Raw genomic sequence first — 23,648 nt, 5'->3', positions numbered from 1 at the left:
GAGATTTTACCATCTTTATTACTAATAGAACATAAAAAAGTCCAATATTGAAAAATGCAAAAATAAAAAGGATTCATTCTGTTACACAAATATCAGCACAAGCCCCAATCATGTGATTAATAAGGGGTTAACAAGAAAAAGCTGGGAATTACCGAAAAATATAGATATTTTTTGTATTTTCTACAATATATAGGAGGTGGAATGTAGGTGAATGTTGTAGGATGGAGATGATGTTCCCTTATATGAAGGCACCTGAGGTTCTGTATATTGGGTCTCGCTCGCCAGTACAGGAGCGCGGTGCACTGTTATACCGCAGAGTCACCAGTAGAGGGCGCACACGTCCCATCTATCAATATAACTGCTCCAAATCTAGAAGTCCCATGTAAATCACAGGATGCTGCGGGACGGGACCGGGTTGGATATAGAGGGAAGGACTTTTTACTAGGAACCGCAATGTATTGTAAGAATCCTCCTTATATGGATTGTAGGACACAACGCGTTTCGCGCTCGCAGCAGAGGAAGATGAGAAGTGCGTGATCTCCCGATGTACTCTGACAGGTCATGCTGGGAGTTGTAGTCTGACAGCGGCTATACATCAAGTGCTGGAGGAAGTTGAGTAAACTTTGTCACAATTCAACCCATGGGATTATTACCAAGTCCCCAAATTTTTGGAACTCGATTTTAATTCCCCCTCAAAAGTGTCTCGATTAGTGCAGTTTTAAGAGGCCCTTCATTGGTCCCAGTCCAGAATGACACTGCAGCGCAGCCTGTAATATATAATGGGGTATGTGCTTGGTATGGTGGGGGGGGGGCACACGGTTGGTACTGTGTATGGTAGTGGAGTCATAGTGTACATAGCAGGGGGTGACGGGAGGATGGCACGGCGTGTAGAGCAGGGGGTGACGGGAGGATGGCACGGCGTGTAGAGCAGGGGGTGACGGGAGGATGGCACTGGGTACAGCACAGAGTATGCACTAGGGGGCAGCACAGAGTATGCACTGGGTACAGCAGGGGCAGCACAGAGTATGCACTGGGTACAGCAGGGGCAGCACAGAGTATGCACTGGGTACAGCAGGGGCAGCACAGAGTATGCACTGGGTACAGCAGGGGCAGCACAGAGTATGCACTGGGTACAGCAGGGGCAGCACAGAGTATGCAGTGGGCACAGCAGGGGGCAGCACAGAGTGCACTGGGTACAGCAGGGGGCAGCACAGAGTATGCACTGGGTACTAGGGGCACACTTTGGGGGCATATGGCTCAGCATGTGTCAGATTTTGCATAGTTTGGAGCAGAAGGCTGGATATCTTCAACAAGAATAATCATAATAATTCTCTCTCACAAAAACACTTTTTATGAATTTCTACAGAGTTGCATCAGCTTATCCAAGTGCTATAAGGAGCGGGTGGCAATGTACGGCACGCGGCGGCGGGGGAGCGCGGATACATCGGGTTTCCATCTCTCATGGACGACGTTCCACTTTCCCCACAAACTGCTGGATGTCTCTGGCCAGAAGCTCCGGCTCTTCAAAGGCAGCAAAATGCCCTCCCCGGGGCATGAAATTGTAGGAGACTATGTCGTGGTATTTCTCCTTGGCCCAGAGGAGGGGGCAGTGCACCAGCTCATTGGGAAAGGACGCGACTCCAGTGGGGACCTTGACCGGTAATCTGGAAGACAATAGGAGGGGGTCAGTGAGAGCCAGGAAGGGGGGACAACAGTAATGGGAGAAGAGGAGGAGAGGAAAGAGAAGGGAGCGAGGGGAGAGGAAAGAGAAGGGAGCGAGGGGAGAGGAAAGAGAAGGGAGCGAGGGAAGAGGAAAGAGAAGGGAGCGAGGGAAGAGGAAAGAGAAGGGAGCGAGGGAAGAGGAAAGAGAAGGGAGCGAGGGAAGAGGAAAGAGAAGGGAGCGAGGGGAGAGGAAAGAGAAGGGAGCGAGGGAAAGAGGAAAGAGAAGGGAGCGAGGGAAAGAGGAAAGAGAAGGGAGCGAGGGGAAGAGGAAAGAGAAGGGAGCGAGGGGAAGAGGAAAGAGAAGGGAGCGAGGGGAAGAGGAAAGAGAAGGGAGCGAGGGGAAGAGGAAAGAGAAGGGAGCGAGGGAAGAGGAAAGAGAAGGGAGCGAGGGAAGAGGAAAGAGAAGGGAGCGAGGGAAGAGGAAAGAGAAGGGAGCGAGGGAAGAGGAAAGAGAAGGGAGCGAGGGAAGAGGAAAGAGAAGGGAGCGAGGGAAGAGGAAAGAGAAGGGAGCGAGGGAAGAGGAAAGAGAAGGGAGCGAGGGAAGAGGAAAGAGAAGGGAGCGAGGGAAGAGGAAAGAGAAGGGAGCGAGGGAAGAGGAAAGAGAAGGGAGCGAGGGAAGAGGAAAGAGAAGGGAGCGAGGGAAGAGGAAAGAGAAGGGAGCGAGGGAAGAGGAAAGAGAAGGGAGCGAGGGAAGAGGAAAAAGAAGGGAGCGAGGGAAGAGGAAAGAGAAGGGAGCGAGGGAAGAGGAAAGAGAAGGGAGCGAGGGAAGAGGAAAGAGAAGGGAGCGAGGGAAGAGGAAAGAGAAGGGAGCGAGGGAAGAGGAAAGAGAAGGGAGCGAGGGAAGAGGAAAGAGAAGGGAGCGAGGGAAGAGGAAAGAGAAGGGAGCGAGGGAAGAGGAAAGAGAAGGGAGCGAGGGAAGAGGAAAAAGAAAGGAAGAAAGAAGAGTAACAGAAAGCAAAAGAAGGGAGAAGCTGGGAAGAACATAAGGAAAAGATGGAAAGTTTAGAATGGAGAGAAAAGGAAAGAAGAAGAGAGGAGGAGGTTGTAACTCGGCATGAGACTCCTCTGCATTATCATCTGTATATGTGTCTCAGCCTCGGTCACACCACAGGCCACCTACTTGTCATGCTCGGCCGTGCCAAATCCTTTGGCCATGTTTTCCTTGTAGAACCTCATGGAAGACACAATGGAGCCGCTCAGCCAGTAGATCATAACGTTGGTTAGAAGGTCGTCCAAGGTGTATTTTCTGGAGAAGATCGGGAAAAAATAAAAAAAAAAATAATCAGAAAGGGTCTACGACCTAATTGTATGACTTAGGGCTCATGCACAGGACGCAAGTACGTCCCCCATAGACAGCTGTGGCGCATGGCCGTGCGGCTACTATTTTCTATGGAGAGGGGCGGGAGCGAGCAGCATTTATCCCCTCCTCCTCTCCCATGTGCCTGCCTGGAGATACGCTAGTGTGCATGAGCCCTTAAAGGGGCGTTTGTATCATAGGCTTTTGTCATAAATCCATATAACGGGACAACCCCAACCACAAGGATTTTTCACTGGAATTTTCTGGAAGCACTGACTGTGCGACGCCTTCATCAGCCAATTTTTTTTTTTTCATATTTAAATTTTTATTAAATTTTCATAATAAAGCACAACGATACAAAACGAAGGAAAATAGGGAAAAGGGGGGGGACGAGGAAGGGAACAAAATCAGGCACCAATATGCACCCGTTTGGGAAAGAGGAAGGAAGGATAAAACAGGGGGGGGGGGGGTTACATTTACGTAATGTAACAATTTCTAGTACAGAAAGTCAAATTCACAATGATGGAGAGTCCATGTACTATTGTCTAACACGGCAACTTCGTTGTAGCTTAGATACCTTATATGAACTCTCACCTTCATCAGCCAATTTATTCTTAAATCTCCAGGAGGAATAACAGAAGAATGGCAGATCTAGAAGTCTATAATAGCCAAGGTCCCTGCATGGCTCCACTAATGATTTACCTACAGGTTTCCTTTCACATGAACTCCATTCATCCTGTGCTTCTATTTGCCTTGGCAGCAGCTGCCTGGCACTGGCTGCCAAGTTTATAATTCGCCGGTTATTTGATCCCTTTACCCTCTTTTTTTTTAGCTCTTATCATTGTTGTTTGCTCGTCCCAAGTCCACAATCTATCGACTACGAAGAGGCTTTTATAGCAGCGGGAACATTACGAGAGTCGTCTACACCTCAGATCTCTCTTCCACCCCATAGCTGCCCCCTGTATTTACTTCTCCAGGCCTCCATCCTCATAGTCACGGAAATCGGGATCTGTCCACGTAGAAAACTTCTCCAAAATATAAGCGGCGAGACCAACGGGGGAACTGTTCAAGCCACATCCTGCAGAGAGATAGAGGGTTAAAATAAGTATCAGGGGGATAACTAGAGGGTAATATATACCAGTATGACACATGTGATGTGACTCACAATGAGACATTGCCTTTAATTAACCTGTGGTACCAAATGAATAAGACACCCCATGTGATGGGCGCCATGCTCCTGATAAATTTGGCGTTCGTTTTGTTAAAATACGTCCATCCGTTCACAAGATACAGCCTCCGGAAGTTTATATGTCCATTAGCGCCTACTAGGGGGCGGTAACCTTTTTTTTTTCTTAGGGGGCGTGTCCATGTTCTATAATGCGCTAACTCAGACTTCCGGGGGTCATATCTTTTGAACGGGTGGACCGATTTTGGAAAAACAAACATCAAATTAATCAGGGGAACAGGGGCAATAACATGGGGCACGTCATTCAGCTTTTGGTTTTAAGTAATATATCCCCTTTAAGTAAATCGAAGCACTACAAACTAACGTATTAGTGACTTCCTGCGCCTCATGGAGAACACGTCATCTCTGGAGTCATCTTGTTTGCGCCGAATTCTGGAGCAGATTATGAGTAGGCACGGGCTGCGCATTAGGCCTATATATATACAGCAGCGGCAGTCAGTAAAGGACTTGGCTTTTTGCCCTGTTACTTCATTTATAATTGGCTTTAAATAGAAGCAGATGCCACTTGAGAAAGAGATCAAAGTCTCCACGAGCAACAGATCTGCAATTAGGTGAAAGTGCCGCAACTACAAACCCAGATCAAATGGTCTCCATTCATGAAAGTGACAACCACAGATCTGTCCGGTTATATGTGGCCCCGGCGTCACTGAATGAGCAAGGTCTGTCCACCAGGCACAGATAATACCAAAACACGTGATCCGAAAACAATTATCTACCTGGGAGGAGAGCAAAAGCTCTAAGAGAAGATCCACGTGAAAAAAAGACGTGCAGCGGAGGCTAAATGATACACTATATACTAGTATAGGGAACATGTGTCGCATTAAGGTGTCTGCCCACACAGGGCGGCTGAGGGGGGGATGTCTGAACACAAGAGCCAGATAATGTGTAGGATGTTTTACCAATTCCAACTGGACAGATGGTATCAGGAGAAGCTGGAAAACTAGAGGTAGAAAATATAATTATCTCTCGAATATAAATATTCCCCTCACATAACCAGAAAACATCACTTATCTACTCTACAGCATATAGAGGACGTGTCCCTCCCGTGTGGAGTAGCATATAGAGGACGTGTCCCTCCCGTGTGGTGTAGCATATAGAGGAGGTGTCTCCTGTGTGGTGTAGTATATAGAGGATGTGTCTCCTGTGTGGTGTAGTATATAGAGGATGTGTCTCCTGTGTGGTGTAGTATATAGAGGAGGTGTCTCCTGTGTGGTGTAGTATATAGAGGAGGTGTCTCCTGTGTGGTGTAGTATATAGAGGAGGTGTCTCCTGTGTGGTGTAGTATATAGAGGATGTGTCTCCTGTGTGGTGTAGTATATAGAGGAGGTGTCTCCTGTGTGGTGTAGTATATAGAGGAGGTGTCTCCTGTGTGGTGTAGTATATAGAGGAGGTGTCTCCTGTGTGGTGTAGTATATAGAGGAGGTGTCTCCTGTGTGGTGTAGTATATAGAGGAGGTGTCTCCTGTGTGGTGTAGTATATAGAGGACGTGTCTCCTGTGTGGTATAGTATATGGAGGACGTGTCTCCTGTGTGGTGTAGTATATAGAGGACGTGTCTCCTGTGTGGTGTAGCATATAGAGGACGTGTCTCCTGTGTGGTGTAGCATATAGAGGACGTGTCTCCTGTGTGGTGTAGCATATAGAGGACATGTCTCCTGTGTGGTGTAGCATATAGAGGACGTGTCTCCTGTGTGGTGTAGCATATAGAGGACGTGTCTCCTGTGTGGTGTAGCATATAGAGGACGTGTCTCCTGTGTGGTGTAGCATATAGAGGACGTGTCTCCTGTGTGGCGTAGCATATAGAGGACGTGTCTCCTGTGTGGTGTAGCATATAGAGGACGTGTCTCCTGTGTGGCGTAGTATATAGAGGATGTGTCTCCTGTGTGGCGTAGTATATAGAGGATGTGTCTCCTGTGTGGCGTAGTATGTAGAGGAGGTGTCTCCTGTGTGGTGTAGTATATAGAGGAGGTGTCTCCTGTGTGGTGTAGTATATAGAGGATGTGTCTCCTGTGTGGTGTAGTATATAGAGGATGAGTCTCCTGTGTGGTGTAGTATATAGAGGATGTGTCTCCTTTGTGGTGTAGTATATAGAGGATGTGTCTCCTGTGTGGTGTAGTATATAGAGGAGGTGTCTCCTGTGTGGTGTAGTATATAGAGGATGTGTCTCCTGTGTGGTGTAGTATATAGAGGATGTGTCTCTCGTGTGGTGTAGTATATAGAGGATGTGTCTCCTGTGTGGTGTAGTATATAGAGGATGTGTCTCCTGTGTGGTGTAGTATATAGAGGATGTGTCTCCTGTGTGGTGTAGTATATAGAGGATGTGTCTCCTGTGTGGTGTAGTATGTAGGGGATGTGTCTCCTGTGTGGTGTAGTATATAGAGGACGCAGCTCCTACTCCGGCATCCGCCGCCGGCCCCTGGGGTCTCCGGCATGGTCACAGTGTCCTGATTGGGGGTCTGTACTAGTTATTGTATGAATGCAGTATTTGATTTTGGGGTGGTATTTGATGCTGTAGAGCAGGGGTCTCAAACTCGCGGCCCGCGGGACAACATTTTGCGGCCCCCACCTGGAAAAGCACCGCCCGCCGTGTATTCACGGCGGCGGTCGGGTCGCGCTGCATGGAGAGGGCTCACGGGCTGAGCCCTCTCCATAGCCGGTAAGTCTTTGCTGCATATTGCAGCAAAGGCTTACTGGTAACACCCGCGATCGGTGCTAGCACCGATCGCGGGTGTTTTTACAGCGTGGGCTGCCGGCAAAGCTGCCGACAGCCTCAAACAGATAGCGGCGCATGGGCGCCGCCATCTTACCTGGGATCGCCGCTCCCCGTGACGTCATCGGGGGGCGGCGATCCGTCTCCATGGTAGCCTCGGGTCTTCCGAAGACCCGAGGCTATTTCGTTTTAACCCCTTCATTACAATGTGCTGATAGCACATTGTAATGAATGAGGAGGAAAATCCCCTTATACTGCCATACTGTAGTATGGCAGTATATGGTAGGATCGATCAGACAACCTAGGGTTAAAGAACCCTAGGGAGTCTGAAAAATAGTATAAATAAAAATAAAAAAAAGTTTTTTAAAAAAAAAATTAAATTTCAAATCACCCCCCTTTCCCTAGAACTGACATAAATATAAATAAACAGTAAAAATCATAAACACATTAGGTATCGACGCGTCCGAAAATGCCCGATCTATCAAAATATAATAACGGTTTTTCACTGCGTTTTACCCCGTTACGGAAAATAGCGCCCAAAGTCGAAAATGGCACTTTTTTGCCATTTTGAAAAATATAAAAAAATCTATAAAAAGTGATCAAAAGGTCGTACAGTCCTAAAAATGATATCATTGAACATATTATCAAATTTCGCACTGAGCCCCTGACTGGGCTCAGTGCGGTAGGAGCTTGGGACCCCTCGGTGCACAGGACGCGTTCATAGAGAAAACACGTCTCCCAGCTCGGGGCTTTCCTTGCACTGGGAGACGCCGTGACATTTGAATCTGAATAATGATATTTTGTAAGCGCATTTTGTGTGGAAAACTTGATGCGGCCCAGCCTTACCCAGAATCTACCTCCAGCGGCCCCCAGGTAAATTGAGTTTGAGACCCCTGCTGTAGAGGAACTGTCAGTCATATAATGTATATAGAGGATGTGTCTCACCATCTAGGATTTCCTCTTCCCTTACTATAACTAATGGAGTACGGAGAGACTCGAGTTACAGAAGTCCTTTACTTTCTCCCTGCTGCTGTCAGACTACAGATGGCCTCATACTCTCCTCACCTGCAGTGTCGGGCTTGGTGGACTGGATGTGCATGTAGCCGCTCTCCTTCATCGTGTGAAAGAAATACTTCTTCAGGAAGGGAAACATCCTCCTCACATCCTCCTGCTCAAAGCCAAACAGCCCTGGGAATTGCCGGCCCAGAAATATGGAGAACACCCCTTTTACACTTTTTGGGAAAGCGACTGCCATGTTGAGATGCAATCCCCTGACATTGCTAAAAACAACCAAAAAAAAGTTTAAGTTACTTTATTTTGTCATTTTTAAGTGTAGAATTTTTCTATTCTATATAATATATGGAGTCCAGTCCTTTGTATAATTGTGAAGGTAAATTATAAATTTCTGTTGGACCATGGTCACCACTAGGGGGAGTCCAAGAGCATACTCCTTTACCATAGAGATCAGTGCGTAATCCGTGGAGAGAGAGCTCCCTCTGGTGGTGACAACAGGAAACCAGAATTTTATGGTTAAACTAAAATGGAGGCGATTTGAAGATCTGTATCAGAAAACACAGAATTTAAGACCGATTTTCTTGATAGATTATAATATATTTCACATAGTTACTTGACCTGTGAGCAAGCTGTGCAAGGATCGTGCAGACCATGGATCCCCAGTCTCCTCCCTGCGCGTAGAACTGCTGGTAGCCCAATCTCCTCATCAACTTGTAAAAGATCCGAGCAGCAGCGACGGAGTCAAAACCTGCAACGGCAACAAGAATTAAAGGGGATGTCCTAAAAATCACAAATAAAACTTTGAACCTTTACTTCCTCCCTGCTGAAGTCACTTGTGAAATAGATAGAAGAATCTCACTCAATCTTTTTCTCACCAAATTGTTTTTGGTAACTTTTGAAACAAAGGATTACAAGCTGCGTGCAGAAAACCTTAACGTGCACAGAGTCCTGTGATCACAGCAGCCTCTGCACTGATCTGAGAGGATGATATGTAAACATAAACAAGATGCGGGCCAGCTTGTACATCTACATTCAAGAAAATAGCGCTAGAACACTTAAAAGAACATTTAAATGTTCCATCAAATTGAAGGCTAAACATATTATATTCAGCGAAGGAGTAGGCTTCACTTACAGGAGCCCTTTACTCACTTCCTGCTAATATACAGGAAGCTATACAGTAAGAGGGGAGGGAGCAGTATGAGTCATAACTCTCCTGCTACAGCTCCTCCTATTCATCAGAGCTCAGAGATGTAAACAAAGAATTACAGAGAGTCTGCACACAGCACAAATGTAAGTAGCAGGATTGCTGAATCACTTAATGATCATTTAGGGATTATTATTAAGGAAGTAAAGGCACAAGGGCAACTTATGTAAAAGAGTGGCCAGACTTTAAGTGATTAGACTTGTAGACACAGCGACTGTGAGACTCCACAAACCAAACAACTTTCTGGAAAAGCAAAAAATCTTGAGCCAAAGTAACCAAAGGAGTAAAGATTTCGTTATTGTTCCATGGTTAAAGGTGTGGTTGACCCAGCATCTCTGTGAAGCTCTTTTGTTAGCCACATGACCTATAGGCGGCTATGCTGCAGTGATCTCAGGTATCCATATGCGAATTGCTATTCGGTTTCCATACTGCAGCAATAATCTGCTCAGGACCTGTTCACACATGAGCTGCATGGTACTGGAACGGACATGTTGTAAATCTGGTGTTTGTCCCATCCTGTATAATACAACTCCTGCAAACTTTATAGAAGGGAGGGGCCAGAGGGGTCAGGATACGAGGGATAGGCTGCACATACTGCACCTTGCTTGTGAGAGGCCTCCGAGAACCCATAGCCAGGAATAGATGGACAGACGACTTCGAAGATGTGCTCATCGCTCAGACCGTGGCTTTTGGGATCCGTCAGGAGGGGGATGATCTTGTAGAATTCATAGAAGGATCCGGGCCAGCCGTGAACCATGATGATGGGTTTGGCTCTCCGGCCGGCGGGGAGGTTTTTTGGCTTCACATGGATAAAATGGATATCGATGCCTGGAGGGAACAAAGACAAAGGCATTCTGGAATTTTAATGAGATTTTTGCCACAAAGTTGCATGAAGGTGCTGATAATGGTAATTTTGGACAGGGTGTTTTTATACAATACCCACTGTGCCTACGGGTTCATGGCTCCTTTTTATTTGTGGTTAAATATTTCACACAGGAGGCAAACCTTACTCACCGCACGCACCAGGATTGGCTGTCAATCTAAAGTGTATGAGGCCACCTGAACTGTATATAGTCCTTACACTGCTGTGCTCTTAGCTCTCTGCACTAAACAACCCATAGCCCCTCCTCTCTGCTCTGCATAAAGCTTATAATATAATATTACTACAGTCAATCAATGCAGAAAGGAGGGTCAGCAGAGGAGATGTGCACAGAGCTAAGAGCACAGCAGTGTAAGGACAAACGTTCACAATATTGCGTTCTTAGATCTCTAAACTGAACTGAACCAAAGCTCTTCCTCTTTGCTCTGAGTAAAAACTAAGACACAGAGCACAGCAGTGCAGCAACAACAAAAAAAATAACATTTAGTAATGCTAGAAGTCTGGATTATTCACAGAGCTGCTGCTACTTACAGCATACACAGATGCATGATTACACATCTTTCCAGACACCTTATACAGACTGCAGAGAGCACAGCAGTGTGAGGACTTGCCCCCAGTACAATCCTGCAATATAAATCCATATATCACAGTCCTGCTGCTATTAGTTACATACACAGAGTTATGATTACGCAGAACTCCACGGACAATACCTAACATTGGCTGCAGAGAGCTCAGAGCACAGCAGTGTGAGGACACGCCCCCAGTACAATCCTGCAATATAAATCCATATATCACAGTCCTGCTGCTATTAGTTACATACACAGAGTTATGATTACACAGATCTCCAGGGAAAATACCTAACATTGACTGAAGAGAGCTCAAAGCACAGCAGTGTGAGGACACATCCCCAGGACATTCAAGGAATAAACATCCAGGCCAATACCCATCATTGGCTGCATGGTCACATTTGTTGCACCCCCTCCTAATAGTAAGTGATGGTATATTCCAGGGTCACATTCTATTATCCGCAGAAAAAAGAAATGGACTTTCCCCTTTGATATTTTTTTTTCCAAGGAGCCAGAACTACGTGACAAATATACACATCAAAGCCGGCGATGGCGGGGGACCGGCACGTTTTAATCTTAATTAAGTCTGGTCTATTTCTGGGCGTCGAGTCCTTCCCTAACTAATTCTAGGAGAATCATATTTAATTAAAAAAGCTACACATTTCCCACTTGTAACATTCCCGCTGGACCCTGGTAAGGAATCTAGGACAGAAATGACTGATAATTATGGAGCGGGCTGATTACGTGGCGCTCATTAACCACGGAGCGCAGAGATAATGGGCCCATCGCCACGATAAAATAGGTAATCGTGGTTTAAAGGGCCAGGCCTCTATGGCTTAGGTGTCCGACACTCGGCGGCCTGTGACCTCTGCAGCCGATTAAGGGTCCCAGAGTAAGTCACGGAGACACCTGTAGGCACGGCACAGGACCAACAAGGCTGTGGCAGCCACTTGGAAGGACCTACAGGGAATGTAAGAGCACTTACCTTCAATTTTGGTCTTGAAATGCGGGAACTGGTTAAGGACTTCCAGTTGTTTCTTCCAGCTGAATCCTTCCTTCCAGTAGGACACCACCTTCCTGAGATGCTTGGAATTGAAGCCATAGTTAAAGCGGCTGCCCTCCAGAGGTTCGGCGTAACGGGTGTCATCAATACGGCGGAATAAATCCTGCGGAGAATCAATTGAGGTAGAGGAGGTAAGTATAAGAAGAATGTAAACTAAGAATAAATTACAATCCTATAACAAACTCAATTTTCAGTGCCCGGAGTCTACACTAGGGGGAGCTCAAGAGCTTTCCGCATACTGTATGTATACAAATGTATGGTAAGCTCCTGAGCTCCCCCTTGTGGTGGCTATATTTAGTAAAAACTTTACCTCTGCAGCTTTACAGTTGATTTGGAGGTCTGTATCAGAAAACCTAGCACACTAATGTATTCTAAGCTAAATAAGCCGTACCTTCAATTCTTCTTCAGAGGTCTCAATTTTGAAAGGGTGTATTTCTTCATCCTCGTCCTCTTGTCTGGGTCCAGCGCCCCACCAGCCATCTCCCATGGGCAAGGTCTCATCTTTTGCTCTGAACAGATAACAGTAAAGGAGCACCCCTACTATGAGGGCGGCCAGGATCTCGAAGAGCATTATTCCTGCAGGAGAATACAACACATAATATAAACGGGATTGGAAATTTAGAGAATGTAAACTAAGCTAAAATTTGTAAACTAAGTCACCTCTATGAATTCTAGTTCACACTCTCTATGTGTGTGACAGACGCCCCATTCCTAGGTCCCACCCCATTTGGGAAGTGGCACACCCCCTTTTCCTAGGCCCCACCCCAGATAGGAAGTGACACACCCTGTTTTCCTAGGTCACCCCATACAAAAAGTGATGTATAGGAAGTGTGACGCCTCCTTTATCCTAGACCACAGCCTCATATCAGAAGTGTGACATGCCCCCTCTTCCTAGGCCACTCCCCATATCAGAAGTGTGACATGCCCCCTTTTCCTAGAATTCACACCATATAAGATGTGTGGTATACCCCCAGGCACATATATAGGGAACGAGATATACAGGATGTGTGAAAAGCCACATTTTAAAGGATCTGAGCCTTGTATATGTCAAAAACTTCCTTCATCAGGAGATGTCCTCTATAAATGACATCTACCACCAGGATGAAGGGTTGTATGCAAATGAGCCTGAGGGGCTCCAGGCTCCATTAACACCTATGGAGCCTGGAGCCCCTCAGGCTCATTTGCATAGAACCCTTCATCCTGGTGGTAGATGCCCTTAAAACAACTTTCTCAGATCACAGCGGATCGGGAGATTTGCTCCTCCTGACCTGAGGTCTCCCCTTTTTCTGAAGTCTCCTCAAAGTTCAGGCAGGAGGACAAATTTGTTATTTCTTGGGAAAAAATAATTCTGAAAATTTACATACATGGATTTCTAGGAACTGCCTGCCCCCACCTCACACCCATCCCTGAGACAAAGAGGCTTTGTTAGTTTTTATGTAAAAGTTTCCCTTTGATTGGTTCCTATGGACAACAAGAAACCCCCATCGGCGTTCTCCCTCTAATCCGTCACGGTATTACACATACCAATGACTAATTCCATTTTACATAAAATACACCCATAAATGTCTCTACAGGAAAGTCCATAAAGAAATTAATTCACTAGATTAACCCTTAAAATAACATAACCCATGATTAGACAAATATGGCCGCTTCGGTTCCACATCTGTCTACTGGTTATGGCCGATAACACACGTGTATGGGGTTATACCTGGACTTGAGCGCAACCTCTGGTCAGATGCAGAGATGTTTTTTTAAAGCAGGTTTTTAAATCCCTGGGACAACCATATCGCAAGCAAACTATCCCTTTTGACCAGCATGTATACACGCATCCTTGGCCAAGCTTGTATGGGTATTTCTGTTCTCCTCACAGGACCTTACAGATATTGCCCCCTCATGACTCCTAAGTTGAAACATACAGAATTTCTCTTCCCTAAAATTTACCCTTGTCCTTGAAATTCCTTGGACTTTGTTCAATAATCCGTGTTCTCTTACAGATAATGATTAAGACCTAAACGAGAACAGAACGATCCTTGAATGTGTCTATACTACATTTAGTTACAGTGTCGTTATCACCGGGCGCTTGGATCAAGGCTTCTCGCCTCCTCTTCATACCACACAATGAGCTCTTCAGATGCACTATGGGGTCATTATTGAAGTCTGGAGCCTGCCCCCTTCAACCTCCCCTTCTCTATCCAGACTAGGTCCTAAAGCCGCCATCTATGCACCATACACATGTACTCTCTACTCAGTTAAGCATACAAGTGTTCTCACATTGACCAACCAGGCCCAGAGACCATTGTTTGCATATATACAGGGCCAGCGCCAGCACTGGGCAAACCCCGGACAAGTGCCTGGGCCCAGAGCTGCTGTGGGGGCCCACATAAGGCTGGACATAAGGAATCCCTGGGGGTGAGGGGAGGCTGTATCTAATGAATCCACAGGGGGCTTCATATAAAATAACCATGTGTGGGGTGTATACAAAATAATCATGACGGAGTTGATAATGAATCTAAATATAATAAACTGGGGAATATTTTAGGGAACAGGAGACTGTTTTAGTTTCAGAATTTTTAATGCCGCCACGTGAATTCACTGCAAAGAGGGCACTGAAACCTGGAACCGACCCTGCACATACACAACCGCCGCCATCTGCCTCAGGCCAAGCTGGTGAGCGCCGCCATCTGCCTCAGGCCAAGCTGGTGAGCGCCGCCATCTGCCTCAGGCCAAGCTGGTGAGCGCCGCCATCTGCCTCAGGCCAAGCTGGTGAGCGCCGCCATCTGCCTCAGGCCAAGCTGGTGAGCGCCGCCATCTGCCTCAGGCCAAGCTGGTGAGCGCCGCCATCTGCCTCAGGCCAAGCTGGTGAGCGCCGCCATCTGCCTCAGGCCAAGCTGGTGAGCGCCGCCATCTGCCTCAGGCCAAGCTGGTGAGCGCCGCCATCTGCCTCAGGCCAAGCTGGTGAGCGCCGCCATCTGCCTCAGGCCAAGCTGGTGAGCGCCGCCATCTGCCTCAGGCCAAGCTGGTGAGCGCCGCCATCTGCCTCAGGCCAAGCTGGTGAGCGCCGCCATCTGCCTCAGGCCAAGCTGGTGAGCGCCGCCATCTGCCTCAGGCCAAGCTGGTGAGCGCCGCCATCTGCCTCAGGCCAAGCTGGTGAGCGCCGCCATCTGCCTCAGGCCAAGCTGGTGAGCGCCGCCATCTGCCTCAGGCCAAGCTGGTGAGCGCCGCCATCTGCCTCAGGCCAAGCTGGTGAGCGCCGCCATCTGCCTCAGGCCAAGCTGGTGAGCGCCGCCATCTGCCTCAGGCCAAGCTGGTGAGCGCCGCCATCTGCCTCAGGCCAAGCTGGTGAGCGCCGCCATCTGCCTCAGGCCAAGCTGGTGAGCGCCGCCATCTGCCTCAGGCCAAGCTGGTGAGCGCCGCCATCTGCCTCAGGCCAAGCTGGTGAGCGCCGCCATTTGCCTCAGGCCAAGCTGGTGAGCGCCGCCATTTGCCTCAGGCCAAGCTGGTGAGCGCCACCATTTGCCTCAGGCCAAGCTGGTGAGCGCCACCATTTGCCTCAGGCCAAGCTGGTGAGCGCCACCATTTGCCTCAGGCCAAGCTGGTGAGCGCCACCATTTACCTCAGGCTAAGCTGGTAAGCGCCACCATTACCTCAGGCTAAGCTGGTAAGCGCCACCATTACCTCAGGCTAAGCTGCTAGGCGCCACATTACCTCAGGCTAAGCTGGTTACCGCCACCATTACCTCACGATAAGCTGGTAAGCGCCACCATTACCTCACGATAAGCTGGTAACCGCCACCACTACCTCACGCCAAGCTGGTAACCGCCACCATTACCTCACGCTAAGAATCTACTCATTAAGGTTAACTCACAGTAGGAAGCTACCCATCACCGTTACCTCACGCTCATTGTGTAAGTAGCATTCAGCGCGGTATTTCTATGTATTAATAGCAATGGTAAGGTAAGTAGTAATAGCACCCTCTATGACATGATGACATCTCTATGAGTATCTCAGTGATGCAGCCTCAGACCGCATTCACATGTGCCGCTTATGCCGCGTTTCTTCCAGCCTTTTGAAACGTACGTTAAATGCATTGGAAAAAACACAAGCATTTTGCTGAAATACATGTGCTCTTATGGGATGTTTAAAACACAGCAAAAACGCCAAGTATAAACGTGGCCTCAGGCTTTGGTACAATGACTTCCTGCCATTATATCTATAACGTTGTTTTATAGGTTCTGGCAGCCAGGAACGTCCATAAAACACAACGATGTCTCACAATAATCCTACAAGTGTAATCAGTAGTAACATAGCAACAGAGAAAATGGCGGCCCACCGATTCTGTTTACTACAGGAAACATTGATGAAACTGCATTCCCCATACAAAGTAAGGAGGAGATCTTTAGACCGCGTTCACACAATGGGTGGCTTTAGCCTTGATCACATGCTGAGGTTACAAAGCATTTGCCAAAACACAATGTAACCTGAGAATGTGATCACGATTCAAGCCTTTGGAAAGCGCCAAAAACGCTGCAAAAAATGCATCTTGTGAACGCGGCTTTAAAAAAGATACTACAAGGCAAAAGTAATTTCCTAGAAAAGCCTCTAAAATCACATCAGCCACATTAATGTTCACAGTAAATATAGAACGGGGCACACTTTCAGCCTCTAACCATTATTCTTATACAGTAAAAGCACATGGTCGCAGTGCTATGTCTAGGCCTAAGGGGGCGCTATACAGCTGATATTGTTCATTTAATGCACTCAACCCCTCAGGATAGAGCATATTTCATGGCTTATTCGGGCCATGAAACAAGACAGAGGAAAATTGGATGATGTTCCCCGGCGGGGGAGGGGGGGGGGCCCGGGGTGGTCACAAAACAAACATTGATCAACCCTACCAACATGCGTAATCTGATGGGAACAGATGCTAAATTTTTTGCTATTTTTAGAATTTTTTTTTTCTTCTAAAACACCAAATGAATAACCTGCAGTGCAGTTAAACATGTGAACCCTCAACTTCTGCAGAACTACAACTCCCAGCAGAGTCAGGAAGCAGATAATTGAAGTGACCATAAAGGAGGGTCAGTGTATAAGGATATTATGTTCCCCCCTGCACTACAAATAAGTTATACATATATTTGTGCAGTTAGCTCCCTCTAGTGGTGGCAGAGGGCAACCAGAGTTTCAATTAATTTGTTGAAAAGAGATTTGGTACATAAAAATAATCCCACAGCACCACACATTTGATAGTGGCTCTGACTAACTATACATAGCGTACTGTAGCAACAGAAAAGGGTGTAGTCCAGCTTCCAACGAAAGGCAAGATTTAAGTGTTAAAAGTCCACTTTATTAGAAAAAAATAACAGGATAAAAACATCATAGGACGTCCATGAGAAAGAACCTGACGCGTTTCGGGCGAAAATCTTAAATCTTGCCTTTCGTTGGAAGCTGGACTACACCCTTTTCTGTTGCTACTATTCACTGGCTCCCCAACCCAGGTGTCTGTGCAGCCACGAACCGCTATCAACATTGTACTGATAGGTGAGCTGAAAAACTTTTTCTTTTTTTCCATACATAGTGTACTGCCATGTCCTGTGCCCTGACACCTTTCTATCATAGCCAGCAGTGGTCAGGGGTCAGCATGGGCGCTCTGACCCCTCTGTGACTACATCCCCATACACAGCGAGCTGCCATGTCCTGTGTGTCCTGACACATTTCTATCATAGCCAGCAGTGGTCAGGGGTCAGCATGGGCGCTCTGACCCCTCTGTGACTACACCCCCCATACACAGCGAGCTGCCATGTCCTGTGTCCTGACACCTTTCTATCATAGCCAGCAGTGGTCAGGGGTCAGCATGGGCGCTCTGACCCCCTCTGTGACTACACCCCCCATACACAGCGAGCTGCCATGTCCTGTGTGTCCTGACACCTTTCTATCATAGCCAGTAGTGGTCAGGGGTCAGCATGGGCGCTCTCACCCCTCTGTGACTACACCCCCCATACACAGCGAGCTGCCATGTCCTGTGTGTCCTGACACCTTTCTGTCATAGCCAGCAGTGGTCAGCATGGGCGCTCTGCCCCCTCTGTGACTACACCCCCCATACACAGCGAGCTGCCATGTCCTGTGTCCTGACACCTTTCTATCATAGCCAGCAGTGGTCAGGGGTCAGCATTGGCGCTCTGACCCCTCTGTGACTACACCCCCCATACACAGCGAGCTGCCATGTCCTGTGTGTCCTGACACCTTTCTATCATAGCCAGCAGTGGTCAGGGGTCAGCATGGGCGCTCTGACCCCTCTGTGACTACACCCCCCATACACAGCGAGCTGCCATGTCCTGTGTCCTGACACCTTTCTATCATAGCCAGCAGTGGTCAGGGGTCAGCATTGGCGCTCTGACCCCTCTGTGACTACCCCCCATACACAGCGAGCTGCCATGTCCTGTGTCTGCTGACACCTTTCTATCATAGCCAGCAGTGGTCAGGGGTCAGCATGGGCGCTCTGACCCCTCTGTGACTGCACCCCCCATACACAGCGAGCTGCCATGTCCTGTGTGTCCTGACACCTTTCTATCATAGCCAGCAGTGGTCAGGGGTCAGCATGGGCGCTCTGACCCCTCTGTGACTACATCCCCATACACAGCGAGCTGCCATGTCCTGTGTGTCCTGACACATTTCTATCATAGCCAGCAGTGGTCAGGGGTCAGCATGGGCGCTCTGACCCCTCTGTGACTACACCCCCCATACACAGCGAGCTGCCATGTCCTGTGTCCTGACACCTTTCTATCATAGCCAGCAGTGGTCAGGGGTCAGCATGGGCGCTCTCACCCCTCTGTGACTACACCCCCCATACACAGCGAGCTGCCATGTCCTGTGTGTCCTGACACCTTTCTGTCATAGCCAGCAGTGGTCAGCATGGGCGCTCTGCCCCCTCTGTGACTACACCCCCCATACACAGCGAGCTGCCATGTCCTGTGTCCTGACACCTTTCTATCATAGCCAGCAGTGGTCAGGGGTCAGCATTGGCGCTCTGACCCCTCTGTGACTACACCCCCCATACACAGCGAGCTGCCATGTCCTGTGTGTCCTGACACCTTTCTATCATAGCCAGCAGTGGTCAGGGGTCAGCATGGGCGCTCTGACCCCTCTGTGACTACACCCCCCATACACAGCGAGCTGCCATGTCCTGTGTCCTGACACCTTTCTATCATAGCCAGCAGTGGTCAGGGGTCAGCATTGGCGCTCTGACCCCTCTGTGACTACCCCCCATACACAGCGAGCTGCCATGTCCTGTGTCTGCTGACACCTTTCTATCATAGCCAGCAGTGGTCAGGGGTCAGCATGGGCGCTCTGACCCCTCTGTGACTGCACCCCCCATACACAGCGAGCTGCCATGTCCTGTGTGTCCTGACACCTTTCTATCATAGCCAGCAGTGGTCAGGGGTCAGCATGGGCGCTCTGACCCCTCTGTGACTACATCCCCATACACAGCGAGCTGCCATGTCCTGTGTGTCCTGACACATTTCTATCATAGCCAGCAGTGGTCAGGGGTCAGCATGGGCGCTCTGACCCCTCTGTGACTACACCCCCCATACACAGCGAGCTGCCATGTCCTGTGTCCTGACACCTTTCTATCATAGCCAGCAGTGGTCAGGGGTCAGCATGGGCGCTCTCACCCCTCTGTGACTACACCCCCCATACACAGCGAGCTGCCATGTCCTGTGTGTCCTGACACCTTTCTGTCATAGCCAGCAGTGGTCAGCATGGGCGCTCTGCCCCCTCTGTGACTACACCCCCCATACACAGCGAGCTGCCATGTCCTGTGTCCTGACACCTTTCTATCATAGCCAGCAGTGGTCAGGGGTCAGCATTGGCGCTCTGACCCCTCTGTGACTACACCCCCCATACACAGCGAGCTGCCATGTCCTGTGTGTCCTGACACATTTCTATCATAGCCAGCAGTGGTCAGGGGTCAGCATGGGCGCTCTGACCCCTCTGTGACTACACCCCCCATACACAGCGAGCTGCCATGCCCTGACACCTTTCTATCATAGCCAGCAGTGGTCAGGGGTCAGTATGGGGGCTCTGACCCCTCTGTGACTACACCACCCATACACAGCGAGCTGCCATGTCCTGTGTGTCCTGACACCTTTCTATCATAGCCAGCAGTGGTCAGGGGTCAGCATGGGCGCTCTGACCCCTCTGTGACTACACCTTGGCCCCAGTCATCAAGCACCCTTCATTGGCCACTCATGGTAAGTACTTACTCCCCTCCCAGTCCTAAGTTTTCCCTTGTTGCTCAGATTCTGATGGTTTCTTATATTTCCTGTGACAATTTCCTGATAAAAGCAGGAAATATGAGTCAACATAAAAATCGGAGCCGTCCACTTGTTGCCACCAGTCTACATAATGTTCTGACAGGTCGTAAACCTCAGATAGAACTAGTGCCCAGTTGCAATAAGTAGTCACAGAGCAGCAGCTCTGTCGTTACAATGTATCAGTCAAACATTCCATCAATAATGAACAAATATATATCTAAAACTATGAAACTGCACATTTTCCAGTGGGGGCACATACTTATTTTCCAGTAGATCAAGATGCGGATTTGCATATTTTTTACTTCATGTAACACTAATCATAACTACAAGCAGAACACATATTATAAGTATCGGCCGACAACTAGAGCCGATATTAGAGATATTGATCGATCCATCACATAGATATCCACATGCCCGACACTCCTGATTGATAAGAGTAGCAGGAGGCATCAAGTAGCTGCTTATCCCCCCAAGTAATGCAATCCCCAGACAGGATCGGCCGATCAGATCCTGCACGACCGTCATGCATTGCAATGTGTACACCCTAAAACTACTACTCGTGGATGCTGGGTGATGTAGTCACCTGTATGAGCGGAGTCCTCCGCGGAGTGTGCAGCTCTGATCTCTCCTGCGTACACACTGCTGCCTGGATGGAAGGAGAGCGCGGTGCATGTCGGTACTTGTAGTCCACAGATCTGTGCACAAAGGTTACATGCAAAGCAGTGTGAGGAGGAGGAGGAGGAGGCAGAACTCAGGGGTCAATGTCCGCAGCAGATAGGACTGTGCCCTGTGCACTGCAGAGATATCATCATACATCATCTATGGAACTACAAGTCCCAGCATGCCCTGGCAGTGTGCAGGATGCTGGGGGATGAAGTGACAAGAGACACAAATATAATGCACCTTCAGGATTCATCAAAAAATTTGCAACTCTTTAACTTTTGCAACTTTTGAAAGTTTTTTTTTACTACTTTTTATATTAAATGTTGTATTATATCTTATTAACTCTTTCCAAGTTAAAAACAAATATAGACTGGTGTCTTTTTCTAACCTCCTTTACTATGAACTATGTTTTGTTTTAGGCTTCACTATTACTTACCATGTTATCAATCTATGGTGTGTTTTACAAATATTTGGGCTGTAAGTCTTAATTTATCCACTGCTAGAGCTGAGCGAGGGCTTGTTTTTTGCTGGAGGACAGTTACTTTTTATTGATACCATTCCCAGGTACTTACATATTTTCTATCTGTGTTTTGGGATATTTGAAGAAGCCAGGCCCCACCTACTGCCCTCCCATGTGGCTATGGTTAGGAGGGGGCTGTATGCAGGGATGGGGGGTGGTCTGCTGCTGCTGTAGGTGGGATCCGGTTATAGTTATTCCATGTTCTCCCCTGAAGTTGTTGCGGTCTGGGATCAGATATTGAGTACATTTGACATACCTGAAGCCGTGCCAGCACCTTACCCAGAGATCCTATCCGCAGGGCACATCCCATCATACAGTCCGGGCTGATATGGGATCTCTGCCAGGGGCTCAGGCTGGATTTTTTCACTCATCAGTATGACACAGCTCGACTGACTGTTTACACAGGATAGGGTTAGATACACAGCTAAGCAGACAGTATCACACAGGATAGGATTAGATACACAGCTCAGCAGGCAGTATCACACAGGATAGGATTAGATACACAGATCAGCAGTCAGTATCACACAGGATAGGATTAGATACGCAGCTCAGCAGGCAGTATCACACAGGATGGGATTAGATACACAGCTCAGCAGACAGTATCACACAGGATAGGATTAGATAAACAGCTCAGCAGTCAGTATCACACAGGATAGGATTAGATAAACAGCTCAGCAGACAGTATCACACAGGATAGGATTAGATACACAGATCAGAGGACAGTATCACACAGGATAGGATGAGATACACAGCTCAGCAGTCAGTATCACACAGGATAGGATTAGATAAACAGCTCAGCAGACAGTGTCACACAGGATAGGATTAGATACACAGATCAGAGGACAGTATCACACAGGATAGGATGAGATACACAGCTCAGCAGTCAGTATCACACATGATAGGATTAGATACACAGATCAGAGGACAGTATCACACAGGATAGGATGAGATACACAGCTCAGCAGTCAGTATCACACAGGATAGGATGAGATACACAGCTCAGCAGGCAGTATCACACAGGATAGGATTAGATAAACAGCTCAGCAGACAGTATCACACAGGATAGGATTAGATACAGCTCAGCAGACAGTATCACACATGACGGGATTAGATACACAGCTCAGCAGGCAGTATCACACATGATAGTATTAGATACACATCTCAGCAGACAGTATCACACAGGATAGAATTAGATACACAGCTCAGCAGACAGTATCACACAGGATTAGCTAAACAGCTCAGCAGACAGTATCACACAGGATAGGATTAGATACACAGCTCAGCAGACAGTATCACACATGATAGGATTAGATACACAGCTCAGCAGACAGTATCACACATGATAGGATTAGATACACAGCTCAGCAGACAGTATCACACATGACAGGATTAGATACACAGCTCAGCAGACAGTATCACACATGATAGGATTAGATACACAGCTCAGCAGACAGTATCACACATGATAGGATTAGATACACAGCTCAGCAGACAGTATCACACAGGATAGGATTAGATACACAGCTCAGCAGACAGTATTACACAAAGTCACTTTCACATAGACCCTGCTGCACCAATTTCATTATCTGGATAGACTTGGTTTTTACGACACAACTGAATGCTTGATGTGCGATTTGGTGCAAAATTCCGCTTCAGTGCAGGTTTTGGAAAAAATTGACGCCAGTCCTCACCCTGGTCTATCTTCTGCGACTTTTCATGCGACCAGTGGCGTAACTAGGAGTGGCAGGGCCCCATAGCAGGCTTCGCCATGGGGCCCCCCTTCCCACTTAAAAATGATACATATTTGTACAATCACACATTTATACACTTATGCACATATTCTCATATAGAGCATATACACACACATACATACAGTGACATTTACAAACACACAGCATATATACATACATACAGTATATACAGACGCCATACACCGTATACACATACAACATATACACATCACAGATGCAGCACATACACTCACCGGCCACTTTATTAGGTACACCTGTCCAACTGCTCGTTAACACTTAATTTCTTATCAGCCAATCACATGGCGGCAACTCAGTGCATTTAGGCATGTAGACATGGTCAAGACAATCTCCTGCAGTTCAAACCGAGCATCAGTATGGGGAAGAAAGGTGATTTGTGGCCTTTGAACGTGGCATGGTTGTTGGTGCAAGAAGGGCTGGTCTGAGTATTTCAGAAACTGCTGATCTACTGGTATTTTCACGCACAACCATCTCTAGGGTTTACAGAGAATGGTCCGAAAAAGAAAAAACATCCAGTGAGCGGCAGTTCTGTGGGCGGAAATGCCTTGTTGATGCCAGAGGTCAGAGGAGAATGGGCAGACTGGTTCGAGCTGATAGAAAGGCAACAGCGACTCAAATCGCCACCCGTTACAACCAAGGTAGGCAGAAGAGCATCTCTGAACGCACAGTACGTCCAACTTTGAG

At 47.8% G+C, this 23,648-nt stretch overlaps 1 protein-coding gene across 1 annotated transcript; it reads right to left on the bottom strand.

Moving 5' to 3' along the window:
* On the bottom strand, positions 1 to 21,520 carry EPHX1 (epoxide hydrolase 1). The gene is made up of 10 exons (XM_072140059.1): positions 21,452 to 21,520; positions 20,596 to 20,707; positions 12,092 to 12,276; positions 11,623 to 11,803; positions 9,792 to 10,019; positions 8,606 to 8,735; positions 8,039 to 8,253; positions 3,989 to 4,097; positions 2,843 to 2,968; positions 1 to 1,664 (listed from the first exon to the last, which is right to left on the bottom strand). Exons 1-10 carry the CDS (start codon positions 21,506 to 21,508, stop codon positions 1,460 to 1,462), a joined length of 1,548 nt encoding a protein of 515 aa, XP_071996160.1. The 5' UTR covers positions 21,509 to 21,520; the 3' UTR covers positions 1 to 1,459.
* Positions 21,521 to 23,648: the final 2,128 nt, after the last annotated feature.

Source organism: Engystomops pustulosus, chromosome 3, assembly GCF_040894005.1.
Source record: "Engystomops pustulosus chromosome 3, aEngPut4.maternal, whole genome shotgun sequence".
Lineage (NCBI taxonomy): Eukaryota > Metazoa > Chordata > Amphibia > Anura > Leptodactylidae > Engystomops > Engystomops pustulosus.
Note: the sequence above shows the minus strand (reverse complement) of the source record. Positions and strands in the feature narration are given on the sequence as shown.

Coding starts and splice junctions, on each gene's coding strand:
- EPHX1 (XM_072140059.1), bottom strand. CDS start 21,508: ATGATGGGATGTGCCCTGCGGATAGGATCTCTGGGTAAGGTGCTGGCA. Junction 20,708..21,451: donor AGGTGCTGGCACGGCTTCAG/GTATGTCAAATG, acceptor CTTTGTGCACAG/ATCTGTGGACTACAAGTACC. Junction 8,736..9,791: donor GGAGGCCTCTCACAAGCAAG/GTGCAGTATGTG, acceptor TTGCCGTTGCAG/GTTTTGACTCCGTCGCTGCT.